We start from the raw sequence: 25,855 nt of genomic DNA on the forward strand, positions 1-25,855 counted from the left end.
GAGCATCTCACCCAACTGACCAAAGCAGCATGCTCAAAAACATTGCCTCCCATGCCTGTCCCAGTCAAGACTGTCAGACATTCCATGAATCAGTTCCTGACTCTGATTTATCCCAGCTTCTCCTTCCATTAACCCAGTTTATGCAACTCAAAGTCTGTAATTAATACCCTTGTCATTAAAATTCTGACTACTAAGACACATGGAGCTACTACTGGCTATTAAGCTTACAGTAGCGTCCATGCAGGCTGCATTTGGGGGCTGCTTTTTATTACTAAATTTGTGAAGACAGAACAAGTTCTACAAGTATAAGCAGTTTATTTCACCACATACCTCACCAAAACCTCCAAAATATTCCCTTATTTTCTCCTCAGGCGTGTCTGGAGATAAGCCCCCAACAAAAATCTTTTTAATGGGTTCTTTTGTTTTCATAGCTTTAGCTCTTTTTGGATCAATGACCTTTCCATTCAGCTTGTGTTCTTTCTGGTCCATGACCTGTGGAAAATTAAAACATGATCTTACTCGTGGTTCAAGCTAAACGTTTCACTGATGTTTTGAGCAAGGCCCAGTTATTTTATACTTAGTTTTTGTTAATGCTATCGCTTCAATTTCAATACTTTGATTACAGCAATGTTTTGTTGCACAAAACCAAACAGTTCCATGATTTTGGATCACTATCCACTGACGTAGACAGTTCTGACAAAGCCTTTCAAGAGTCACCTGGAGCCACGTATCGCCCAAGGGTAGTAAGAGAGTAACATTTCTCAGAAAGTACTCTACAATCCCATCCTCAAACCTCATGAAGCAAAGAATCTGTACTTCAGATATCACGAAAGGTCAATGAAGGTGAAAACTTTTCAGTGTGCTGTGTCAATAGCATTTCAGAAAGGTTAACAGCTAATTTTTGCTTGGATAAAGCCCAAATGTATCAAAGCCACTGGCTCTACTCTAGGGGTTCATGTTGTAGCTCTGGAATGCAAAGACTTGAAATTCTTTGTAAATTACTGCTTTCACAGTAGCAGGCAGCAGACATTTATATACAGTATTTTTCAAGTGCTCAAGTCCAGTGGCTTGCAGTACACTCCCCTGTAAGTACCCAAAGCCATACTTTGGGAATCACTGCTGGTCCTGGTCACTGCATCATGAGTAAGACTGTTTAGGAAAAAAACATTTCAATAAGCATCTTAAATATATTGTATCCCAGAATCATCTTTAACAGATCACGTACAAACAACTACGCATACCATCATCTGAGTGCTGTATATTTGCTACCTAAAACTGAACATGTTGTTTCATTACATTAATACTACCTTATCTACACTCTCCGATTCTTTGAAGAGTACAAAGCCGAAGCCTCTCGATCGCCCAGTGATGGGATCTAACTTCAGGGTGCAGTCTACGACTTCACCAAATTTAGAGAAATAGTCCTTCAGATCTTTCTTTGTAGTGTCCCAGCTAAGGCCGCCGATAAACATTTTCCTGTTAAGACAAGATGGTTAATCTGTTAACATGTCTTACCCAAAATCCTGTACTGTCAAGCTTTATGAGCTCAGTTACCTAATGTAAGAAATAGCAGAATTTTATCAGTGATACTACACACACAGGCCTGCACTTTTTGAGAACTTGCTTAAATGATCCTGGACAGATTAGATAAAGACTTACATGTACACAAAAGTTTTGCACTATCTTCCACTGCAGCTGCTTACTCTGCTATCCCAAGAAACTACAAAGAGTGACAAAAAGATATTTTACTACTTCCTTGCGTCCCCACCACAGGCTTAATTCCATTTAGTTATCTGTGGAGCCTCCACATAACTGCTTATGAAACAAACACAAGCAGAATAGATTTATAAGGCAGTGCAGTTAAACAGAAGCATTTATGTACTAGTCTAGACATATGCCAATAATAGTAAACTAAAACAAATAAAGTTTAGTCAAGTCCCCTTCCCTAGAAAGCAGTAAAAAAGCAAAGTATTGGATAGTCAAAACTTATCTTTCCTCCCAAAACCATGATATAAACACATGGCATAATCCAATATTATCACAAGAACATCTTCCCAATATACTACCTACAGGACCAGTGCTGCTAGGCAAATGTGTACAGCAGATAATTCTGATCATGACTTGTATTTTCAAAAGCACACTGGAAGCTTGGAATCAAATCATGACCATCCCAGCACATTAGTAAGCCACCAAAAAAAAAAAAAAAAAAAAAAAAAAAAATCAAGAACTGCTGTGTCTCAAGAGAAAACACTTCATGATTTGCATCAACTAAAAATCAAGCCAATATGCACACAAATGAAACATTCCTAGTTATTAGGCATAGGGCTTATGCACCCATTCAAAAGAGGATTTGATTTGAGATGATCTCTTCTAATACTAATAAAGAAGATTTTACAGCACGCTCAAAACAAAAAGTATGATCCATTATGATCTATAAACATGCTTTCTACACAGCTTTGTCCATTTTCATTGTACCAACTTATTCCACAATCACACGCAGTTATCAGAAAACCTGAAAAACCACTGTAGCACGTTTCCAACTCCTTAACTTTCCACACACAAATATTTCTGCCAATCATGTTGTACTTGCACAAGACAAACTCTCTCAAATCAAAAGCTGCTCATGTGAACTAACTCTGTTGAATTAGCTGTGTTCTTACAGAATTAACAAGAGCATTCAGCTTCTGACAAACATATCCAACTTCCATACAGATGAGGGGGTTCAGGAGCTTCAGATGTTTCTACAAAAAGTCTTGAAGTCTATAAACAGGAGCACCAATTCCCCATCCCTTTATCCACTTTTCCCATTAGTTCCAGATCTCTCTTCAACAAAGCACCAAAAGCCCTTTCTAGTGTGACATCTTATAGTCTTCAGCACCAATATGGAAAAAATGGTCCACACTGGTAAACCAGCAGACTCATACCAGTACGGATAGAAATTCAAAGGATGCTTTGTGCCCTTGTGTTCAACCATCTTTAAGGTTTTTGTTTGTTTTGTGAGGTTTTTTTAAGCAGCAAAATGGAACACGTACAGAGGATGCAGCATCCTATTTCTGACACATGGGGGATAGTAGGATAGTAATACTCTAGCAGTTACTACCAAACATACACTTGTTACCTGACATACAAAACACCTGTTTTACAGTTATCAACAAACCATTAACATAAACATACAAAACCTGTTTTATAGTTATTAACAAATAATCGACATTAACATACAAAACCCTACTTTGTATCACTAAGCACAGGACAAAGAACGCCAGTTTGAAACTGACAGCCCTCTGAAGGATTTTCTTCGCACCATGCAATAACTGCATCTGTAAGTCAAGTTACAGAGCAGAAAAACATGACTGCTTCAGCTTGCCTCTACAGAAGTTGACAAACTACTGCTCCACTGCAAAACTGAGGTCAGATCAAGGCTACAACAGAAACATGAGCGCAAGAAACAATTAAGGCGCAATTTTACAGTGCTGTCAAAAGCTTGTAAAATATGTACATTTCCCGAAACACAGTTTGGCTGGTGTAAGAAACATCAGCACATACAGTTTTCCAAAATAAGTTACCAGAAGTGTACTGGGAAAGCTTTCAAACTTCAAACTTAGCTAAACAGAGCACTGACATCACCACAACTAGTGGCTTTGGCCTTCCTCCAACAGGCTAGTCAGGAAGTTGCCTGGCAGTTGCCAACATGTGGATTTCTCAAGTCCACAGTTCTCACCGAGGAGATCTGAGGGTATGAGAACCTGCGTACCGTTTTTTCCTGAAGACATTGTCTCTAATTCCTAATGCAAAGGAAACACCGACGTACCCCCATCCAGCGGCTACCAAGGATGTGCTGTTTTCCCTCAACTACGAAGAGGGCTGTCAAAACACTTTGTTTCCTGTACAGCATTACCCATAAGAATTGACAGGTCAAAAAAACGATTGAACTAAACTACAAGTCAATGTATGCTACATGTAATCACTGCCTAATGTCACTGCACCACTCAGTGACAACTTTTTCTAGGCTGTGTTGACTCAAAAGAAGATGGGCTTCCTCATGAAAACTCTAATAGGTGTGTATTCAAGGGCAAAAAGTAAAACAAATATACAACCTGCAAAGGTACTTAAAGCCATCAAGACCAGGTGAGAAGTAACAAAAACATTCTAAGTTTTCACTAACCCTAGCAAAACACTCAGAAAAGGTTCCTGTTCTCTCTCTCTGCTCCCAGCAACATCTTGGATTATTACAGAAGGAAAAAGACACTTGGGAAAGTTTCGCAGCAACTCTCTACAGGACACAGTAGCTAGTGTTCCTTTATCCAGTTTATTTTCTGCCTTGATCAAAAACAGACCTGCAGCTTGAGTTTCTTCTTGGCCTGACAGGAGACAGCATACAGCAGCAGCCTGTCCTGTACCTGGATTTACTATATGTGAATTTCACCTGCTATATGAAAGTGACACTGCCCCATACCAAGCATCAGGCAGAGACCCTTAAAAGATTAAAAGCTGCCCTTATTCTTAAGCTGTCACCTAAAGCAATCTTCCTCACAGCAAGTTTCATGAGAAGAGAAGGAATGGTTTAGGTTGCAAAGAAGTCAAGGTGCCTCATGCCTCTCACTGACACGCAACTGACATACTGTTTATGTTTGCAACATAGGGCAACACTAAGTGATTGCAACCTGAGCATTCAGCTACATTGAGTTACAGTTATTAACTTTCAGAAAAGACATCCTCAAAAAAAAAAAAAAAAAAAGAGTTTGTAGTTTGGCACACATCACACCAGATGTACCCCTCAGGACCAGTCAACACCAACTGCCATATGATTTGGGTTGACAGGAGCACGAAACTTTCCCTACTTGACAACAGCATTTGGAAGTCCATGCCAGCGCCGCTCTCGCTAATTTCGAAACCGACCCAGAGCGCTGTATCACCCCCAACTCCCTGCAATGCCGAAGAGCAAACCAGCTACCGACCCGGCTGCACTTTCCAAGAGCACGCCAGGCCCCCCCCGGTCGCGTTTAGGTTTACAGTCTCCAGGTGAGCCGCCAGCTCCGGGGCAAGCAGCGGCCGGCCCGCCCGCCACCGCCAGAGCGCGGGCAGGCTCACGGCGGTCACTGTCCCGCCGCGGGGGCTTCTCCCCGGCTCCTCACGCCCCGGTGCTCCCGGCAAACAAGAAGGCGGAGGTGCCCGAGCGGCGCCGCCCGCCCGAGCCCCGCCACTGGCCCGCCCCCGCCGGCCCGGCCCGGCCCGGTACGTGACGTCGCCGCAGCGCCAAGTAAACAAACAGAGCGGCAAGCGCCGGGCCAGGCCAGGCCAAGCCAAGGGGCGCCGGACCCCGCCGCCCGCCCCAGCAGGACGCCGCCAAGGAGACAAAAGCCGCGGGGCGCCCGCGCCGCCCCCGCCGCTCACCCCTCGTCCTCCTCGTTCTTGCTGGCGTCGATCTTGGCTCCCTCCGACTCGATCCCGCCGCCGCCGCCTCCCCCGTCGGCGCCCCCCGCCCCAGCCCCCGCCAGCCCCTCAGGCTGCTCTGTCGGCTCCATCGAGCTGCCTCCGGCGCCCGCCGCCGCCGAGTCCATGGCGAACTGCTGCTCCGACATGGCGCCGCTGCGACTGCCCCGCGCCGGCCGGCGACCGCCCGCCGCCCCCGGCTCCGCTGCCGCTTCCCCGCCGAGGCCCCGGCTCCGCTCGCGGCCCCGGCGACGACACGAGCGCACCGAGGCCTCCCCCTTTCGCTCGCTTTTTTTAATGGCGCCGCCACCAACCCAACCTAAAATGGCGGACGGAAGGAGCGCGGCGGGCGCGGTCACATGACACCGCCTCCCGGGGAGCCGGCGCGGCGGTGCGCCGTCCCCGCAGCCGTTGGAGCTGTCGGTTGGTGACCGTTGCCCGTGAGCACCGCGCCGCTCCTCGGGCGGCCTTCCACCAACCGCAGCGCTTTTGGGTTTTTCGGGTGGCCACTGCAGAGCAGGGCACGGGGCGAACGGCGGCTCGTCGTGAGGCCGACCAGGCCGCTCTCCAACCAGCAGCTGCCAGGCACCTGCCCGACGCGGCTCTCCGAGCCTTGCGGGGACCTGAGCCTGCAGGGCCGGCCTGTACTGAGCTCCTGGGCACCTCGCAATCTGCGGACAGCCCCTGGAGCATCCAGTGCCTGAAGGTACTGAAATGAAGCTTTTACAAAAAAACCCCAACCAACCAAATCGCTTTTAAATTTAAAACATAAATTGCTACAGGTTGAAGTAACACTTGACTCTTAGACAAATTTTTTTTGTATATTAATAAACAAGTGTAATAGCAAAGCCATGTCCTAGTGGCAAAAGTAAAGCAATGCTTGCAGCCACCCGGAGGCACTGCTGGTAAGGACAGCTTCTGCATCCAGCTGCACTCTGGAAAAGTTGGGAGTACAAAGTCACATACCGCTGTAGTTTCTCCCAGCAGCCATGTGCTGTTTCTTCAGTCTGTAGCCAGTGACATCAGTGAGTCTTCTCTCATTCAACCTAATTGCTAAGACGACAGGAGCCTCCCCAGATCTAGTAACTGCTTAACCCATAGCAATTATGGTATGCAGCTCTTCTGTATGACAGGAGAAGAAAATAAGATACCCAGCTGCCTCAGAGAGAAAAACACTGAAATTATGGTTTGGAAACTTTTAGAAACCTCTACCCAGATTACTCCCTTTAAAAGTTTGCAAGGCCAGTCTCCCCTGTGAATTAGCTACTCACATTTCACTTTTCTAACAAGCAAGGTTTATTTTTGATGCATGACTAAATATTTGTGCTGAGAAAAAAAAACTTAAGGCAGACTGCTGCAATCATTTGGCCTCAGGCAAAATGTGTATGTTTACTTACCCATCCCAGCTGTTCTCCTATTCAGAAAACCACCTCCTGATTAAAGCAGTTTCCCTTCTCTGGCAACGATTCGTTCAGGCTTTTGTTATGTTGCTTGCTAGCACACACAATATGAGAAACCTGTTTTCTGATCCAGTTGAGAAGAGTCCAGTACAGGATCTAACTTGAAGGAATAGATCCCAACTTGTACAGAAATTAGTTGCTGACCCTAAAGTTCAAAAACTTATCTCCTGCTTGGAATTGGAATAAACAGGGAGCAATTGCTCTAGGGAAGTAATTAAGTTATAGCCTTGAGTATTCTAGAACCTAAGTGCTTGAAAAACCTTGAAAGGTGATATAGATCTCACCTTCCAACCCCTCAAGCAGTGCTGGGCTATCAGCATACAAAAAGGTGCTGCTGTAGTTCTAGATCCCTCCCTTGAGCTGTATGAAATTGGCAGTACTGTGCCACAGACCACTCTCTCCTTTTCTGCAGCTGACAGGAGGCAACTCTGCTGTCTTCCACAGTGATGCTAACTCAAGGCACTACGGTGCTCTCTTAAGATAGGTCAGGAAAAGGAGTGGGTTGTACTGACCTGTATATACTATAACCTTGTCTTGAGCCATTTATCATCTCCAGAAAGGTACCTGCCCTTCTATAGTATAGTTACAACACTGTAAGCTGACAGCCAACAGCAAGACTACACATTCACTTAAGTAAGCATTTATTAGAGAATCCTTTAACATGAAATTATACAAATAAAGTTTGTATAAACACAAGTCCACATTGTGTCATAACATGAATGGCAAAAAGAAAGTAAAAACCATAAAAGAAAACTAGTCGGCCACTATGTACAGTTGGACACAGTTGTGTCATACACTAAAAGTCTTTTACAAAATAGTAATTTCCTCTCACGAAGACCACCCTCCATTCACTCAAGATGCGCTGCAAGATGGCTTTGTTGCAGTATCTCTACCTAAAAATCAAGACAAAATGTATGTCAGATCTGTGCAAGTTACTACAAGAATCGTTAAAAGGTCCATTTTCATGAACTGCTTTAAGTCTTCTATATATTCCTTTCTTCACTGTTAAAGATCATATGCATATTTATTAAGGTAACACAAGAGGTTTTGTTACCCATCAGTAATTTATCTTCCCAAATATAGCCATTCAGCCCATTTAGGAAGCTGTTCCAGAACAACACACATCTGATTTAGACTATTAATCAGGCTCTGGATCAGTTTTTTTTCCACTGAAACACTGCCAAAAGGGTTTCCGATTATTTGTTTATTCACATCTAAATGACTGCTGTGCAAACAAGTCAGGTCGATTTAGTTCAAACAGTCCACGTGCATATGATCTTTAATGTTTTTCCAGATTTAAAAGTTCGTTTTGGTTTGCAGATTTCACTATTAGCTATAAAAAGAAAAAAGCAAGCATTAAATCTTAAAGAATGCACACTTAAAATGAGGTTCCACAATTGAAATACAACACTAAACAGAAGACCAAATGATTAAGCTGTAAAGGCATTTATGTACTTTAACTCCTGTAAAAAACCATTTAAGTTAAGACACTTAATCTCCAAAAAGATTAAAAAAAGAAGCCAAAGTCTGAAGTTTTCCACTTTAATCTTTACGCTGGTACATGAAGTTGGAAGAGACCATACCACAGGACAGCGTTTTCTGGTGTATGCCTTGCGCTCTGCCTGCAACGTGCGACCCCAGAGATAGACGTGGTCAGGGTGACACACGGCCTGCAATGAAGTTCCCGCTGGCGGGTACAAACAAGGTATAATGTCAGAGTTAGAAGACAACATTCTTGTTTTCCTTAAGTTGTACCCATTTCAGTACTTTACCTGTTAATACTTCTAATAAGTTTAATTATTCCTCTAGACCACCTGGTACACAACGCAAAACAGAAAAACTCTTATGTTTTTCTGAAGTACTAAAGAAGATAAAGTCACGTTTTTACAAAGTTAAAGATCTATAGACACTGTAGGCAAAGCTGGTTTTAAAAAAAAATATTTTTTAAGTTAACAAAAGCTTAATTAAAGGAAAAGTCATGCTACGCAAGTTTTTACTCTTCATTTGTCTATTGATCTTTAAATTAGATTAGACATACTCAGAGCAGACCTTGCACTCATGTACACACCTGTTTCCTCAAGTACTAGGTACTGCTTTAGTACGGCTGGTAGTTGTTTTGGTGATTGCCGCCACCACGGGATGCTTTTCCGTATGTGCTTTGTTGACCTGTAGATAACGGGGGGGGGGGAACACAACCCAAAAGCATTAAGATCTGACACTCTGAGGAGACTGTTCCCGTACAGTACACCAACAGGGCTACTCTTTTAGAGCCACGTGCTGTAACTAAGAGGTGTTATAGAACAAGTAACTAAAAGAGGCCCCTGTTTAAAGATGCATGCTATTATTATCTGGAATGAGATCAAAACCACTTACCACTGTAATCTGTGTATCCTGGCCCATATCCGTAATTGGGATAATTGTACCCAGAGTAGTCATACCCTCCATAGCCACTGTAGCTTTGATCACTATAAGCACTATTGTAGTTTCCATATCCTTGATCATAGTAGTTATTAAATCCTTGATTCCAGTTTTGTCCCTGACCTGAAACCAAGTATAGCATTTAGAAGTTACAGAACTTATTATTTCACTCCTCTCCTATGCCACTTCATCTAACTTTCTATGGCAAGCTTTCTATGCCAGAACTATTACCTGGAAGAATCCTCTTACTTTCCCAAGAAAAATAATTTTCTAAAAAGAATTAAGGCATCTCATTTGGATATGAGAGATGGGTCATAAGATCTTATCATCCACAATGTTAGAGAAAGACAGCAGGTAGTCCTGCTCATAAAACAGCCAGGAAAAAAACAAAACACAACACTGAAGGCATACACTACAGCAGCTCCTGCTGTTTAACTTCCATTTTGGATCATTAATTGCCTGAACACCAAGTTATACCACAGGATCAGCTTTACTGCATTGTGTTGGTTGTGACTGCTTGACTTTTTAAGATTAAGATGAATTAACCTGTGACATAACAGCTGATTGCTTCTCATTTATTTGCAAGGTGCAGCAAAGTGACTGTCTTCCTCTTTAGCAAACAGCTCACGGTTTCTTGCCTATGAGTCAACTAACAGTGTATCCCTTCACGTGAAAGGATAACTGCACTATCCATTTAGCTATGCTGTCAACTGTGGGTATACAAAAGTACCCTACATCCAGCTTGCCACTTCACCACTTGAATGCAAGCAGAGATTCTCAAGCTTCCACAAGCAATCACAACCACCAAAATACTATTTACTAACAGGCTACTTTCCACATTCAATTTAAACACGAGACCTGCATGCAGCCCAAAACCTGGAATATCTACAAACACCTTAGTGTTTGGTACAGACACTTAAGCATTAACCTTAATTTCAACATCCAAAACACTCACCCCGTCCACGCCCCCTTCCACCTCCTCGTCCACCAGCCGCATTGCTTTTTCCTCCTTTCTGCTGCTGCTGCTGCTGCCTGTATACCTCTTTGGGCTGTGCTACTTTGATCTCACACTGTAAAGACAGAAATTCTTTAACTTATCAAGAATTTCAACACCGTTTTGCGAGTTGCTTTCAGGGAAGCCTACAGAGATCGTCTATTTCACATGCTAAAAACAAGAGCTTCCATACCTTGCCTGAACCAATTTGATGGTATCTGCTTTCTAGTAACTTCTTTACCGGCTCTTCATCTGTGTATGTTATAAAACAGAAGCCCCTCCTTTCATTTGTCTTTGTGTCCATGGGAAGCTCAATGTTTTCAATCTGAAATCAAAAGTACCCATCAATAACGCATGAAATCTGTAAGCAACTCTTCATGCTACCAGAACCATTCAGCAGTCCAATGTCTATGCTGACTACTTTTGACAGCTATAAATCAGCACATCACCACACTATGGAATCATTAACATGCATACAGTTTCAACAATCCCTAGTTTTATGTAAGCCTGAGCCAGCTCTCTCCTCACAAATTCTTCTGTCTTAAGACAGAGGCAACACTGCACTTGAAAACCAGAGCTGTTCTTGTATGCCATTATACTATACCTCGCCAAAAGCGCCAAAGTACTCCTTAATCTGTTCTTCAGATGTATCTGGACTCAGCCCACCAACAAACACTTTTTTTGGTGGCTCCTTCCCTTTTAGGGCTTTTGCCCTTTTAGGATCTATTAATTTCCCATCCAGTTTGTGTTCCTTCAGTTCCAACACCTAAGAAACACACAAGGAAACAAAGTCTCAGATCACTACAGCGACACAGGCAGGCTTTATGCCATTGCTCCACAAGAAATCCACCCACCTTCTCCACACTGGCAGCGTCCTTGAAGAGCACAAACCCAAACCCCCTCGACCTCCCAGTGACCGGGTCTGTTTTAATCGTACAATCCACAACCTCGCCAAACCGAGAGAGATACTCTGTCAAGTCTTTCTTGCTGGTGTCCCAGCTGAGGCCTCCAATAAACATTTTCCTGAAACGCAAGAAGTACATACGAATACGCATAAATACACGTGGGTACACACATTGCTGGGTGCAAATGCACGCGTGGAGCACGGAGCAAGCCCGCTCGTGCTGGCCAAAAGCCAAAGGTGATCAGGAAGCCACCGCCACCCGGCTCGGCTTGCAGGGCCTGACAGCCGCGCCCGCTCCTCCAGGCCGCAGGGGCAGCACGGCGGAGCCGCAGCGGCTGCCCAGCCCGGCCTCGCCGTTACACGTGGGCCGGGTCTGCGCGTCCCCCCCGCCCGAGCCCGCCAGCCGCGTACGCGCCCATAGGCTGCCGGTGACGTCACACCCCCTGATTGGCAGCCCCCCCTCCCCGCCCCACGGAAACTGGGTCACCAGCCCGGGACACAAAGGCGGGCGCGGCCATTGGCGTAGGGTGGGGGAGGCCCCGCCCCGCCTCCCCCCCTCCCCCGCGCGGCCCAGGACGGCGGGTAAGGGAGACGGAGAGGCGGCCCCCCCGACCCTACCCGTCGTCCTGCTGGTTCTTGCTCGCGTTGATCTTGGAGCCCTCAGCGAACTCCTCCGGGCCGCCGCTCATCTCGGTCGCGTCCTCCATGGCAGAGCGAGGGTGGCGGGGCTGCTCAGGCGAGCGGTGGAGACAGCGGAGACCCGCGCGAGGGAGAAAATGGCGGCGGAAGAGATCCGGGCACCGCCTGCGCCGCCCTTATATACCCGCGCCGGCAGCCAATCAGCGCCGCCCTCTCGCCCGGCGCCGCAGCGCCCCTGGCGGCTTCCGGCGGGGTTGCAGCACCCGCCCGCCGCCGGGCAGCCGGCTCCCCCCGGGCCCGGGCCCGGCCGCTCCGAGTGCGGCGCCGGTACAGCCGTGCCCTGCCGCGGGGCCGGGAGTGCACCGTGCAGCCGCCATCCCCGCCCGCCTCGCCCCTCCGCGTGCTCGCCGCGCCCTTCCCGCCGCGAGCCCTGGGGCGAGGCGGGGGTCGCTGCCCTGGACGGGGACAGGGAGACCAGGACAGACGGGCGCCGGGGCTGGCGGGGGCGTAACGTGCAACCCAGAAACCCCGTTTAGTAGGCGGCGGGGCGGGGCGGGCGCTCCGGGGGCGGGCACAGCCGGCACGGCGCTGCGCGCCGCCGGGGTCCCGCCGCCGCCGCACTCACCTCCCGCGATCCGCGGCGGCCCGGCCCGGCCCGGCCCGGCCTGGCCCCCTGCGCAGCCGGAGGGCGGAGCACCCACCGCCGGCGCGCTCCACCGGTGCGCCCCGCGTCCCACGTGCCGCCGCCGCCATGGGCGTACTGCCGGTGCCGGCAGAGGTGCGCGCCATCCTGCTGGACATCGAGGGCACCACCACCCCCATCGCCTTCGTCCAGGTGAGACCCGGCGGGGCGGGCGGCAGCGGCCTCCCCACGCGGCCGGGAGCCCCGCTGGCACCGCCGCGGGGGCTCCGTTAGCATCGCCGTTATTATCACGATCTCCCCCAGCCCTGGCAGCCGGGGGGGGGCACGCTGCGCCGTCCAGATTTCTGTGACTGCAAGTCCCCTTCGCTGGCACGGCCCCCCTGCGAGGGGGAAGCGCCTCTCCTGGGGCTGCAGCCCTGCGGAGGGCAGGCCTGAGTTTCCTCCAGAAGCGTAAAACCGTGACACATTTTCAGTGTTTTTTTCTGAATAATGCTCACAAGAAAATACATCTCGTCTTACCGATTGCCTGCCTCTTTTGTGGGCAGGAGAACAGGGAACTATTCAGATCCAGGGCAGTTCAGTAAATCATTTTTTTCATGGATATAGGGCAGTTGGAGTGCTCTCAGCCTCGTTTAGGAAAAGCCCTCGAGCATCACTGTTGCTCAGATGGCTGGAGCTGCAGCACCTCACCCGAGTTTGCAGAGAGCCTGAAGTACTGTCTCGGGGTTATCCGCTGCCTTTTCCCTTCAAAAGGGTGGTACAGTCAGATGCCTCCAGTGTCACCAGAGATGTATGTCCTTCGTCCAGCATGCACAGGACCAGTACAGGGGGAGGGTAGCACAGAGAGCGCATCAAGTGTACATGAGGAGGATTGTACTAACAGCAAATATGTATTGAGTGGCTTCCTTTGCCTAGGAGAAGGCTTAAGACTGTTGAAAATGTTGGTTTAGGTGCAGAAGCCAGGGGACTGGGAAGTCTGCGAGGCCAACAGGAGGCATCAGGACAAACGCTGTAAATACGCTATTAAAATTTGCAGTTCTCCAACCGCTGTGGGTTCCTCCTCTCCGAGAGGTTTTGGTCCCTAACCAGGCTCGTGTGCTTCACAGGAGGGAGCAATTTGCTTGTATTTAAGACACCAAACAGAATTATCCCTGCTCCTGCCACTAATCTCTATTTCTCTGTGAGACATTATAGCTTTTGGTGGATCTTTTTTGCCGGTAGTTTACGAAGGTGCTTTGTGACCCACATGATGCATGGAGCGGTGAAGGCTCTTGCCAGGCTTTCTAGGTGTTTCTGCTAACACATTTTAACAGATTAATAACATGGCCTACATCTTTCCTGTCCATGTTCTTCCAGTGCTCTTGAAGAAACTTCAGGTCTAGATGGCGTTACAGCTGCCTCCCTCCCCTCGATATCTTTCAATTTAAACAGTTTGAACAGCTCAGATTTCTTACAAAACATCTAACAGAGCAACGAAGTTGGTTATATCCACCTTGAATCCGTTTTGCTGTCATGCAAATAACATGCAATACACCTGAGACAGTTTCCTACCCAAAGTCTTTCTGTTGCAGGGAGGCCAAATGAGTTATGGTTCTCAATAAAACTCAGTTTGCTGGAAATCCTGAAAATGCTTGAAACAAGTTATTTCACTTGGACGTTCAATTAACCTCCATAACTTCTATTTCCCTTTAAAAGGTCCACTGCTGGTTCTGCAGGCATTTTATTCTTTAATTAAAGGATTTTATTTAATGCTTTCTTTAGTATTAGAATTATTGAATATGCAAAGTAAGGAAATAGAATGAGCCAGCTGACAGGTGGATTAAGGAGAGATACCAGAAAAGAGAATATTTGGTGGCCCCTAGTTAGAGGTCACCAAGTTTTCTCTTTTGCTGGGTCCACCCTCGCAGGGAAAAGTAGGTGGCAGGGGAGAGATGTAATTTGATAAACTACATCCCCTGGGATTTGCCAGATCTCCTGTAAAAGAGCAGATTGTCACTGAACTTTGTGACGGTTTGCATGGACGTTGAGAGGAAAATTGACCCTGGTCGCTTGAAATCCTACAAGTGTTAATTACAGCATGCTACGTGGGTGTCTACTGACAGTAAAAATACCACCCTTTCTATACTGGGTTTAACATTGCTGTGAGCAGTTGTGAAGGCTTAGGAGGGCTGTCAAGCTGTGTTTGCTGATGGCTGTTTCTCCATCCTGCCAAGCTGTGTTGAGGCAGCCACATCTGGGGCTGGACATCACTGAGTAGCCCAGCTGTCCGGTGGTGTGGTGGGGTGATAGCGCCCATCTCCCTGGCATGCACAGGAGATGGACAGAGCGATGGGAGCTGTGCACAGGCAGGCTCGGGTCTCCCGCTAGCCAAGATAAAAGAGAAGCGGGTGAACTTATAAACGTCAGTAACAGCCCCGGTTAAACCTATTCAAGAGTTTGCAGCTGCCAACTTTTGCTGAAAGCTGAAGTCTCAGAGATGGAGGTATTTCCTTGCAGGATGCAAGGAGTCTTTCTTCCACACAAACTCATGGCCTTTTAAAGTTAGTACATCTTTGCCTGGGATCACCCTTGACATCCATAAACCGTGTGTCCCACTGACTGTCCACCACTCCAGCTGCCACATGGGTGTCCCTTCGTGGACCGCAGGCCGATGCATTTGCCAATGGGCCAAGGCTTTTACCCTGTTAAAATCCACTGAATCACGGAATACACTGTGCTTTCGGAGCCTGTTTGGAAGTTTTTCTTTGCCAGCACAAGAGCACGAAACACTGATTTTGGAAAGCAGTTGGGGCCTTTTCACATCCGAGTTGTAAGGTAAGTTAAACCAAGTCAGCAGGTTGGTTGCATTTCCCAGTGGATACTCTTTAATCTCCTCCATGATTTAAAAGATAGTTTGAAAGCAACTAAGCTCAAATAAAGGAAATGAGAGAGTAACCAGGGGTATTGCAAGACTGTTGATTTCCCTAGACAAGTTTGTGGTAATTTTCTAGGCATTTAAGAGATTTTCCTTTCCCCTAAATTTACATTGTTTTTAAAATACACAACGTGGAAAACACAATATTGGAGTAATAGAAAATCCTACAGTTCTGCCACCACATCACGCTCTCAGGACTAGCATTTTCTTAATTCAGTAACAAGTTACAGGTGACCTACAGTGAGGAGAAAAATATCACTGGCCATTTTTTGAGGAGAGATGAGCTCAGGTTAGTTTCCTCCCATCTCCTCCCCATCCCAAATTTTTCCCAGTTAAGAAAAGCTCGGTTCTGTACCCGAAGGAAGGAGCTCCCTGCCCTTCCCCTTGTCCTGAGGCTCTTCCCGCACCCAGAGATGCTGTTGCAGGAGCTGCTTGTGGCTTCTCAGTTGTGAAACACCACTAATGAGAGCAATTTGTAATTATTTCTGGTTGCCCTTGGGTTCTCTGGTAAGGTTTGTAATTCTCCTGTGGCACTTTTACCTAACCCCGTTTCATTTCATTTGCAGGACTGTCCTGTGGAGCTCAGTGTCACTGGACTAGACTTTTGTTTTTAAAAAGGTCCTCTAGCTCTGGTGAGAAGTTGAGATGTGTTTTCAGAACGACCTTCGTTAGGACAAGCGCCCCATTAAAAATAGAGTAGTATAACTTGTCAGTTCAGAGTACATACACAGTCAGCCTCGTACTCCTCAGCTGATGGGAACTTGGGGTCACATCTCTGCCATTTGAGACATTTTTTGGCAAGCCCAGGAAAAGTTATCTCCCACCTTTCCATCCCGGGATTTAAAAGTTGCAGCTACATAAGCATTTGTGCAAAAAATCCATCTGCACTAATCTTGGCCCCAGGTTGGCTCTGGCCTGCAACCAGGCAGACGCCCTTGGCAGGCAGTTTCACAAGCTGCTGTACTGTAGGGGAAGCCTGAGCGGGAAAAATAACCATACACACCAGCATGTGCAAATGGTTGCTTTAAAAAGCAAGTCAGCCTTACCTCTGCCAGGTTAAAGGAGCTGCCTTTTTTTCTTGTGTGCTGCCAGGAGACCTTGTTCCCTTACATCAGAGACAATGTGAAGGAGTATCTGCGCGCTCACTGGGAGGAGGAGGAGTGCCAGCGGGATGTCGGACTTCTGAGGAAACAGGTTAAGTAACGGAGCTACACTGTGTCTCTCCAGGTTTTCACAGCATGCCTGAGACTTCAGGTCACTCAGACTCCCCCAATCACGCAACATGAGCCCATACCTCTCTTTGCCCCCCTGCAGAATCTGGTTGCCTTGACGGGCTGATTGTTGTGCTCGGGGAAGGGCTGGTGCTTGGTAGGCAGCAGCTCAGCTTCTTCCCTCAGCTCACCTTGGTCTTCACAGCCCCCAAGCGGGCATTGAACCACGGCTTTTCAGCTTCATGCCTGCACTGTGCCCATCTTGCTGAATCCGCCACCTGTGGCTTCCAGGCGCCTGTTTGGGAAGCAGCATAGAGGGATGTCAGAGTACTTGTCCCACACAGGGCAGCATATCCTGCCTCTGTATGGGGACATGGCATGAATTTGAGACCTGTGGCTGTCTGAAGCCAACAGATGCATTTGCTTCTTTGCCTTAATTTCAGTAAGTAAATACTTAAGCAAGTATAATTCTCATTGGAGTATTTACAATACAGCTACAGTAGTGCTAATTGTTGGGTTTGGAAAGTACAATCCAAGCAAGTGTTTCTAGACACTACTGAAGTCTGAATTTCCCATTGAGAAAAGCATTCAAACAATGTTGTAACCCTTCATGTGAAAAGCAGTTGAAGCTATACGTCCTGCACAGAGGTGCGTTGATGCAGGTGTTAGACCCCTTTCCTAAATTGAGATGTTGAGGCCACTCCACCTCTTCCCTCACCTCTTTTTATCATGGATGATTTCCAGGCTCAGGAGGACTCCAGCTTGGACGGGGCTGTGCAGATCCCTTTGGAGAGTGGAAGTGGAGAAGAGGAGCTGGAGCGGGTCATCCAGGCGGTCGTAGACAATGTGCACTGGCAGATGTCTCTGGACAGGAAGACCACAGCACTGAAGCAGCTGCAGGGTCACATGTGGAGGGCAGCCTATGCAACAGGGCACGTCAAAGGAGAGTGAGTAATTGTGTGTGTGAGTAATTGTGTGCCCCTTTACCTGGGGCAGGTATGGGGTGCATCTTTCCTAGACATCTGTTAGCAGAATAGCTGCATAAGCTATTCCTGGAAACAGCCCCATGTACAAATGCAAATAGGATTACTACCTCGGTGGAGAAGCCAGTATGTTTACATTCAGTCATGGCTTAAGCCAGGCCACTGCTGTCGTGGAACTAACTGCAGACACTTCATTTCAAACTTGATCATGCAGTGAAACACAAATCCATTGAGCTTTGGATCTAGGGAACCAAAAGCTTACAGTAACCTCAGGACCGACCAAGTTGTCTCAGTCCCCACTGGGAAGATGACAAGTGGGTGAGAGCGTTTCTCCTTAAGGAATAATCAGCAGGTACATGCTGGGGAACAGCCAGTTCTCAAGCCACCTGGGTAGGGTCCGTAAAGGAGATGGGGTCTGAGAAACAGAACAAGGTAATGGAGGCGTGACACGGGGCGATTCTGCTCCCACGACTGGCGGAACATTCATCTGGGACAACTATCTTCTGCATTAAAAATTCAGAAAATGTCTCAATATTTCTCTGCAGAGATTTCTTGGTAAACTAAGAGACTGAAGCACAAGTATGAACTTCTTACAGTTCTCCATCTTGCATTTTTTATCCCTGAATTGCATTCACATTTTGGAACAAGCCTAAACAAGCCGGGGTTGCAGGGTCAGGTCCTTTCAGTTGTTTCCTTCTGCTTTGTCTCTTACCTGAACGTTTCCTGCCTTTCCACTTCTTTTTGTCTTCAGGCTCCTCTTTATGTTTCAGCCACAACACAAGGGTGCATAAGTAGGGACAGCTGGAGTTAAGCCTGATCTTCTTATTTAGGTCGAGAGATGCTTGGTTAAACTATGCATTTCAAGTTCCTAAGGAAGTAAAACAAACCCTTAAGTTTACAAAGTGTTTTGCCAAAGGAAGAATGAGGAAGAAGAAAAAGAGCTCACAGAAAAATGTGAATATCCACCAGAGAAAGCAACAAAACCCAAAAGCACATCAAGAGGGACAGCCATCCTGTTGGTTTTCTTTTTAAAAACAGGGCTAATTGTCTTATAGTGGCCCAAAAACTGTGGAGCTAGCCTTGCTGCTTGGCAGCATCCAAGGAGTGAGATCTCTAAAGTCTCCTCTTTGCCCAACTGTATCTGGCATATCAGTGTCTGAAATCCAGGCACTGAACTTGGCACCTGAAAACATGAGGGTGGCCGGGAATTTCTGCAGATGCTGTACAACCTCAAAATATTTTCAGCGGACACCAGAGACATTTAATAACTAACTATGAAAAAAAGTGAACTTTTTTTTTTAAATACATAACAAGGCCCTGAGCAGATGACCAAGAAACTAGAGATGAAGAAAGGGCCACCTGATTGCTACAAGGCTGCAAAACTCAGTCCAACACCTCCTTTTGCATCTATTTGGAGTCCTCTTTCTTCAGGCATTCAGGTGATCAGATCCCTTTTCTGGGCAGTACCTTTGGGCCTTGGCCCAAGTGGTCACACAGAGCTGTGCAGTGCAGGTGGGAAGGCTCTAATTTGGACTGGGATGAAAACTCGGTTCCCTGGGGATCACGTCTCCTCCAGCTCCTCTCTCCATCCTTCGGCCATATCAAACTCAAACCCCCTCCTTGCCTTCTGAGGCTGTTTGTGGCCTTTCCTTATCAACCATCACATGTATTATTGAGGGACTTATTGTCAGGCTCACTTTGTCCCTCTTGAGCATCCTCTAGCCTTCAGTTTCCCCCAGTACATGGGTGTCGTGGTTTAACCCCAGTCAGCAACTAAGCACCACGCAGCCGCTTCCCCCTTCCCCGTCCCAGTGGGGTGAGGAGGAGGAAAGAGGGGAAAAAAAGTAAAACTTGTGGGTTGAGATAAGAACAGTTTAATAACTAAAGTAAAATATAATACTAACAGTAGTAATAATGAAATATAATAATAATAATAGTAATGAAAAGGAATATAACAAAAAAGGAGGGGGAGGAAGGGAAAAAAAAACAAACAAAAAACCCACCAGTGATGCACAATGCAATTGCTCACCACCCACTGACCGATGCCCAGTTAGTTCCCGAGCCGCAATCCGCGCCGCCCGGCCAACTCCCCCCTGTTTATATACTGGGCATGACGTTCCATGGTATGGAATACCCCTTTGGCTAGTTCAGGTCAGCTGCCCCGGCTATGCTCCCTCCCAGCTTCTTGCACACCTGCTTGCTGGCAGAGCATGGGAAACTGAAAAGTCCTTGGCTTAAGATAAGCGCTACTTAGCAACAACTAAAACATCGGAGTGTTATCAACATCATTCTCACACTAAATCCAAAACACAGCACTGTACCAGCTAATAAGAAGAGAGTTAACTCTGTCCCAGCTGAAACCAGGACAATGGGTCATCTTGTAAATGTCCTTTACATACAAAGAGCTTTTACATACATGTAAGTGCAGCACTGGAGAGGTCTTGTGGTAGAAATGAGAAGGGTATGAGGGAACAGACAGACATGTCCTTACGCAGCAGTTGCCTTGGCTTTGGTCCTCCCTCTCTCACAGCTTTGCTCTCCGCTGCTGGGCTTGTCTTTGGGCGGCTACTACCCAGGAGTTAGACGGAGCTCTCTTTTTGGGACTCGTCAGCCCATTGCTAGACCGATATCTTGCCTTCCCAGCACTCTGCAAGGCCAGAAGAATAAGGGGAGGGATGCTGCTGCATAGTGAATGGGAGCTGGTTCACCCTCTGTGGTATGGTTAAGCCAGGGACATATCTGGCCCACGGGTAGTACTGTACAGCCTGACCGAGTCGCTGAATAGAATAGCTCTGACCTCAGGCCCTTAGGGGACACACCTTTCCCGAGTTGTTGTCTGGCTTCAAACAGTTTGTACAGTGCTGCTCATTTAGCTTCTGCAGCTGCAACCTCCTCTCAGCTCCTCCCTACACATGGTCAGAGCCTGACCTGTGGGATGGGTTTGCCCCATATGGATGCAGCTTACGGCCATAGCTCTTACCAACAGGGAAACCTTTGTAGTTTGCAAGGCAGGTGGGACTCAGGATGCAAAAGCCTGTCTTCTCTGTCCTCCCCCTTATTCCTCCCTCACAGAGAAAAGCAGCGGGATGCCGTTTTCCCCAACCTTTTCTCCCCTCTCCAGAATGAAGGGGCTGGAAAAACTCCTGCCAAATGTCTGAAACAGCTCATCAGAGCTGCTGTTTGCATAGCAGTCAATGAGCTGCTCAGTTGGCTGGAGCTAAGAATATATCATCTACTGCTGAAATAGACTCCCCGGTTGGAGAAGCCCAGAGCTTGAGAATGAAGTCCCCTTGCAAACTAACGGACAGTTGTCACAGTGCCTGGCTGAAGGGGTCCTTCCAGGTGCCTCTGGATTTGCCCTTACCTGCTGCCCTGTTTTGTTCCAGAATCTTCGAGGATGTGGTTCCAGCCATCCGGAAGTGGCGGGAAGCGGGGATGAAGGTCTATATCTACTCCTCGGGCAGCATTGAAGCCCAGAAGCTTCTGTTTGGATACTCTACAGAAGGTGATATCCTAGAGGTAGATAACCTTATCACCTTCCTTACAGCTTCTCCCTCTGCAGAGCACTTCCCTCCCACAACTGCCCTTGCCGTAAGGCTTCGTGAATAGAGTCTGGGACAGGAAGGTGGGGCAGTGGGTTTGACTCGTGGGAGTTAAGCTCAGCCAGTTGAGTATGCTAGCATGGCTGCATTGGCCCCCTGTTACTGCAGTAGAAAGGAAAGGGGATGTCTCATTCAGGAGCAAGGTTTAGCCCTACTCTTCAGGTGGCACTCAGGAACTGCCTTTGCTTTTCTCTCTTTTTCAGCTCTTTGACGGCCACTTTGATACCAAAATAGGCCCCAAGGTAGAAAGTGAGAGCTACAGAAGGATTGCTGCCAGTATTGGGTGTGCCACCAACAACATCCTCTTCCTGACGGATGTCCCTCGAGGTAGGTAGCCTGCCAGTCCTGGTGGCTCTTGCCTGTGCAAGGGAGGCAGGTGCTCTTTAAACACGTGCTGGTGACTTGTCACAAGCACCCCAGAAATGCTGCAGACCACCTTGCTTTGGTGGCATCCCCCTAGCTGCTGCCATCTCCATCCTTACACATCCAGGCTCTCACACAGCAGTGGGATATCTGTGAGCGGTGCTGCAGTGAGAAAATAGGTCAAGTAGAAAACCTGCCCTTGCACCAGCAAGCAAGGAGAGACTGTTAAAGCAGAGTGGAGCATTTGCTGAAGCGGTTGGCATGCCCCATTTACAAATAGGGTCAGTGGTTTTCGTGACCCATGCTCGGGTGAACAGACGATGTCTGCTGTGCTGCTACATGGCACACGTGGTAGTTGGGTCTTTGAGCCACTTACAGTTGTGTTCAGCAGCAGGAAAACATTGCTCCTGGTCACCAAGACTTGAGCCCTGGAAAGCCAGGCTCGGGAAGCTAATTTAATTTCCTGCCTTTGCTGCAAACGTCTTTCTGGCAGAAATGGCACTGGATTGTGATCTCAGTCTAAGCCAGCTCAGTCCCTACGCTGAGCAGCAGGGGACTTCCCTCCTCCCCAGCCCTGGCAGCAGAGCTGGTGGGAGCTTGCAGTTACCTCCTTTTCCCTGTATCATCTTCTGTGGCCTCTTGCTGTGCTCGGGGAGTGAAGGAAGCTTGTGAGAAGTGACTCCCGGTGGGGGGTGTTGGACTTGCTAACGCCACAGCCCGACCACAGCCCAGCTTCGTGACAGGAATTGAGCTGCCGGTGCGTGCTGCCTGCACGGTGCCTTGGACAGCCATCAGCTGGGAGAGGGGAGGAGATGGCGAGTCAGCCAGCTCCTGTCCGCTTGCATTATGTGGCGGCTACAGTCATCCACAGCATGTCTGGCAGGAGCTGGTCGCTCTCTAGAGCCCTGCAGTGCTATGTGCAAACACTGCTCTCTCAGTCTCAACCTTTAAAACCACTTCAGTGTTTTGGGGCATCATCAAGCCTTAAAGACCCTCATGTGGAGAGGTCGGTAAGCACGTCTCATCTCCACTGTCCCCACCTCTGTTTGTTTCAGAAGCCAACGCGGCCGAGGAAGCGGATACTCACGTGGCTGTGGTGATCAGACCAGGCAATGCAGGACTGACAGACGATGAGAAATCATATTACAGCCTCATCTCATCTTTCACCGAACTTTTCCTGCCTTCCTCCACTTAGGGAAAACAGTGCATTCACAAAAGACTGTGATTCACCTGAATTGTCCTTGTGTAACGTTAGGTAATTTTGTCCATAATCAGAATTTAAAACCAAACCCACATCATGTCTTGGACCTGCGACTAGTGCAGGCAGGTATGGATGGAGAGTATGGTGTGGGGTCTCTTGTGCGGTAGGACGGAGGCCTGCAGCAGCCAGCTGGAGCTGGGAACAGGGCGAGGAGCAGCACCCATGAGCCCTGCTGTTCCTCCCCTTTCCCAGCTAGCAATTAGCTCAGGGAATGCTTCCTTCAGACTAACCCATTGAAATCTGGTGCTGAGACACCCCACCACGAGCTCCATCATTTTTAGAAACAGTCTGCAAACAAGGCTTATGTCCCCCTGTCCCAGAGGGACCTCCGTGGACCATGAGGGGATATGAGCTTCTCCCTGCAGATGGGGTTGCTGGCTAAGTCAAAACTTTCAAAGTTAGGGGGATTAGGATGCCCAAAGGAAAATGCCAAATGTGGGCTATAATACAGTAGGTTTGGGCTGCCACAGAAAAAGCCAGCCCTTGCTGCAGGCAAGCTCTTTAGACCAGGAACAACTTAAATCTTGGCTATATCCTCAGCAGGTCTAGGTACAAAACAGTACAACTTGCATATGGAAGCTGCTTAGAGCTACACAGCCAGCCTACCAGAATGAGGTAGAGTATGTGTAAATACAGCTTTAAAAATTAAATTCTAGACCCACCTCGCTGCTGCATTGTGATGCTGGGCTATGGGATCCAACTTGCTGAACACCAAAGTCAGCTTCACCACATTTCTGAAGTATCTCCCTTAGCACTAACCTGTGGAGCTCCTTCTCAGTAACCAACATCACCCTGTCACACGTTCATAGTACTGGTCAGCTGTGAGCAAGCCTTGACAAACAACTGCTCCTGAGGGACACATCCTGCTGCATTTACTGAGAATTAAAACCCTGACCTTTTCACCCACCCTACCTAAATTGTGCCAATTTGTATCAGTCAGTCATGGAGCTTTTCCTAAGGTAGTAAATAAAAACACAACTTTGCTTTCATTGTGTTCGCTCCATCCCAGTATTTAGCCTTCCTGTCTATCACCAGTGATCCCAGCACCTAAAGGCAAATCTCTTTTTTTTACCCGTGAACACTTTTTTCCCCTGCTTTTGCCCTCCCCGGTCCTTTCTTTAAGGCAGACAACCCTGTCCTGCCAAGGAAGCTGTATTACTTCCCTGACCATCTTACAATTTCAGTAGGGGCTCAGTGGGGGTGGTGCAGGAGTGAGAGCCACAGCTAGGTTATACCTCGTAATAGTGGAGGCAGAGGCAGTCTGAAACCCCAGTTCCCTGCTGCTGGGACTTCGTGCATGGGTGTCACTTGCTACTCACTCATTTCTGCGCAGCTGCACTTGAGCTTGCCCTCACAGACGGACGAAATAGTAGAATACTAACACGTGTGTTGCCTTCCTGAGCTCTGATCTAAACCTCCATCTATCACTGTTGAGGGAGGCTGCTGTGTAGAGAACAGGCAAGAGACAGGCATTTTGGGAGGAAACCACATCATGCCAGCATTGCCCTTCTAAAACTTTGATGGTAGCACGTAAGGCTGTGAGGCAGGTTATCTGGATGCCTTTCTGGGCTGTGTAATGAGTGTGACCCTCCTCCTAGAAAGAGCCTGCTAATTAGCACTGTTACAATATGTGTATCTGCATGACTGAATAGTCCCTGGCTTCCTTAAGTGTTAATTTTAATCATGACACTGTAAATACTCGCCTTTTGTTTTGCCTTTGCCATCAGAAAGCTATGCATGGGGTAGGGGACAAAAATAAAACTCACTTTCTCCATAAAAGCACTTTATTTAATGGTCATGTTTCAGTGTGTATCAGTTGTTATTTAGTTGTACTGAAATGTGCTGTTAGAAATACTCTTAAGAAATGTACTGTTATCACCAAAAACCTGAAGTTCAGTTTGGATTGCATATAGGAAAAGGAGAGAAAGAAAAAAAAAATATCACAAACATAATCTTTTTTTTCCTTTGATAAAATTACAAAATATAAAATGATAAACTGAAAGTAGTAATTGATTTTTTAAAAAAGTCACAGTGGACTATTTACAGTAAAACACCCTTAAAACAAATCGCTATTTGTGCTCCATATGCATTGAGTGTGTGTGCCTATGTAAGAGGATCCCCACCTGCATCTTCTCCAGGCTGTCCCCTCCTGCCCTCGCCCAGGAGGAGCTCCCTGGATGGGCTGCTGGGGAGCCCTGCGCCTTACCCTGCTGTGCCCTTGGGCCACCCTCAGCACGTCCCTCCAGGAAGGCTTCCCACTAATGACACAGCTACAAGGAGGAGGCCTTCAGCAGTCCAACGACAACCCTCCGTTGGCTGGAGATGCTCTGGATTTATAACACAACTGCTTGAGAACAAATTTTGGCCCACAGAAGATAAAGTAAAGGGCTGACTGAAAGCTTTCTACTTACACTAGTTTTGACAGAAGTTTTTCTCAACTGTTGCTCCTTTCAGGAGAGGCCTCTGACCTTTGCAGAAGACCGAATGCCCTCGTGCCTTTTCCTTCTCTGTCAGAAATGCCACAGTGCGGTACGAGTTCCCCTTCAAATGCCCTTTGCCACTGTTTTAATTTCTGCTTATTTTCCTGCAGCTCAGGCAAGATGCAACCCTAAGCTGAGCCTGACTCGTGGAGGAAAACAGGAGCCATGTTCATGACAAGCAACTCCCATCGCTCCCCTGCCCAGCCAATATGGCAGCCTTCCCAAAATCAGGTTTTCAAACAGGGGCTTTGAGCTTCTGCTTTTTCTTTGAAAACAGACTTTCTGTTTGAAAATCTCCCTTCAGGGAGGGAGAAGCCCTTCTGGTTTTGCTGTTCCCTTCCTGCACCTCCAGCCCTCAGGCCACATCACTCAACCTCCGGGGCAGAACTGCCTCCCTGCACCTTGGAAGCCTGCTTAAACCTGTGGCAGACTCCGCTCAGGACAACTGGCCACACTGAGGTGTCCGGACCCCGGGCCTAGTGTCAGCATGTCTGAAGTTTGACTTCTAAGTGCACAAGGAGCAAAACCAAACCCTATACCCAGAAGCACCTGC

General features: G+C 47.7%; 3 protein-coding genes across 8 annotated transcripts in view; 1 reads left to right on the forward strand and 2 right to left on the reverse strand.

Moving 5' to 3' along the window:
- Positions 1-5,664, reverse strand: part of HNRNPD (heterogeneous nuclear ribonucleoprotein D) — a 10,456-nt gene extending 4,792 nt beyond the window's left edge. Inside the window, exons 1-3 of one of the 2 annotated variants that reach the window (XM_050896601.1) lie at positions 5,392-5,664; positions 1,308-1,476; positions 331-492 (exon numbers count right to left, since the gene is read on the reverse strand). In XM_050896601.1, the coding sequence (XP_050752558.1) occupies positions 331-492; positions 1,308-1,476; positions 5,392-5,579 (519 nt within the window). In that variant the 5' untranslated portion in view covers positions 5,580-5,664. The remainder of the gene's footprint in view (positions 1-330; positions 493-1,307; positions 1,477-5,391) is intronic. The other variant, XM_050896600.1, reaches the window with a different exon arrangement.
- The window catches only part of HNRNPDL (heterogeneous nuclear ribonucleoprotein D like), a 15,568-nt gene extending 3,592 nt beyond the window's left edge, over positions 1-11,976 (reverse strand). The window contains exons 1-9 of one of the 5 annotated variants that reach the window (XR_007766456.1): positions 11,825-11,971; positions 11,157-11,325; positions 10,907-11,068; positions 10,496-10,627; positions 10,264-10,378; positions 9,264-9,431; positions 8,959-9,056; positions 8,474-8,577; positions 7,515-7,783 (exon numbers count right to left, since the gene is read on the reverse strand). Coding sequence is in view for 4 of the 5 variants with exons in the window: in XM_050896603.1 (XP_050752560.1) it covers positions 8,986-9,056; positions 9,264-9,431; positions 10,264-10,378; positions 10,496-10,627; positions 10,907-11,068; positions 11,157-11,325; positions 11,825-11,913 (906 nt within the window). In the remaining variant the exon portion in view is untranslated. Of the gene's footprint in view, positions 1-7,514; positions 8,578-8,958; positions 9,057-9,263; positions 9,432-10,263; positions 10,379-10,495; positions 10,628-10,906; positions 11,069-11,156; positions 11,326-11,824 lie in introns of those variants that run through there. The other 4 variants (XM_050896605.1, XM_050896604.1, XM_050896602.1 and 1 more) reach the window with 4 other exon arrangements.
- A 524-nt stretch (positions 11,977-12,500) lies between these two features.
- On the forward strand, positions 12,501-24,901 carry ENOPH1 (enolase-phosphatase 1). The gene is made up of 6 exons (XM_050895363.1): positions 12,501-12,680; positions 16,495-16,596; positions 17,358-17,560; positions 20,983-21,115; positions 21,402-21,525; positions 22,617-24,901. The coding sequence occupies exons 1-6, from the start codon at positions 12,597-12,599 to the stop codon at positions 22,754-22,756; spliced, it is 786 nt and encodes a 261-aa protein (XP_050751320.1). The 5' UTR covers positions 12,501-12,596; the 3' UTR covers positions 22,757-24,901.
- The last annotated feature ends 954 nt before the right edge of the window (positions 24,902-25,855 follow it).

This window comes from Gymnogyps californianus, chromosome 4 (assembly GCF_018139145.2).
Source record: "Gymnogyps californianus isolate 813 chromosome 4, ASM1813914v2, whole genome shotgun sequence".
NCBI classification, from domain to species: Eukaryota; Metazoa; Chordata; class Aves; order Accipitriformes; family Cathartidae; genus Gymnogyps; species Gymnogyps californianus.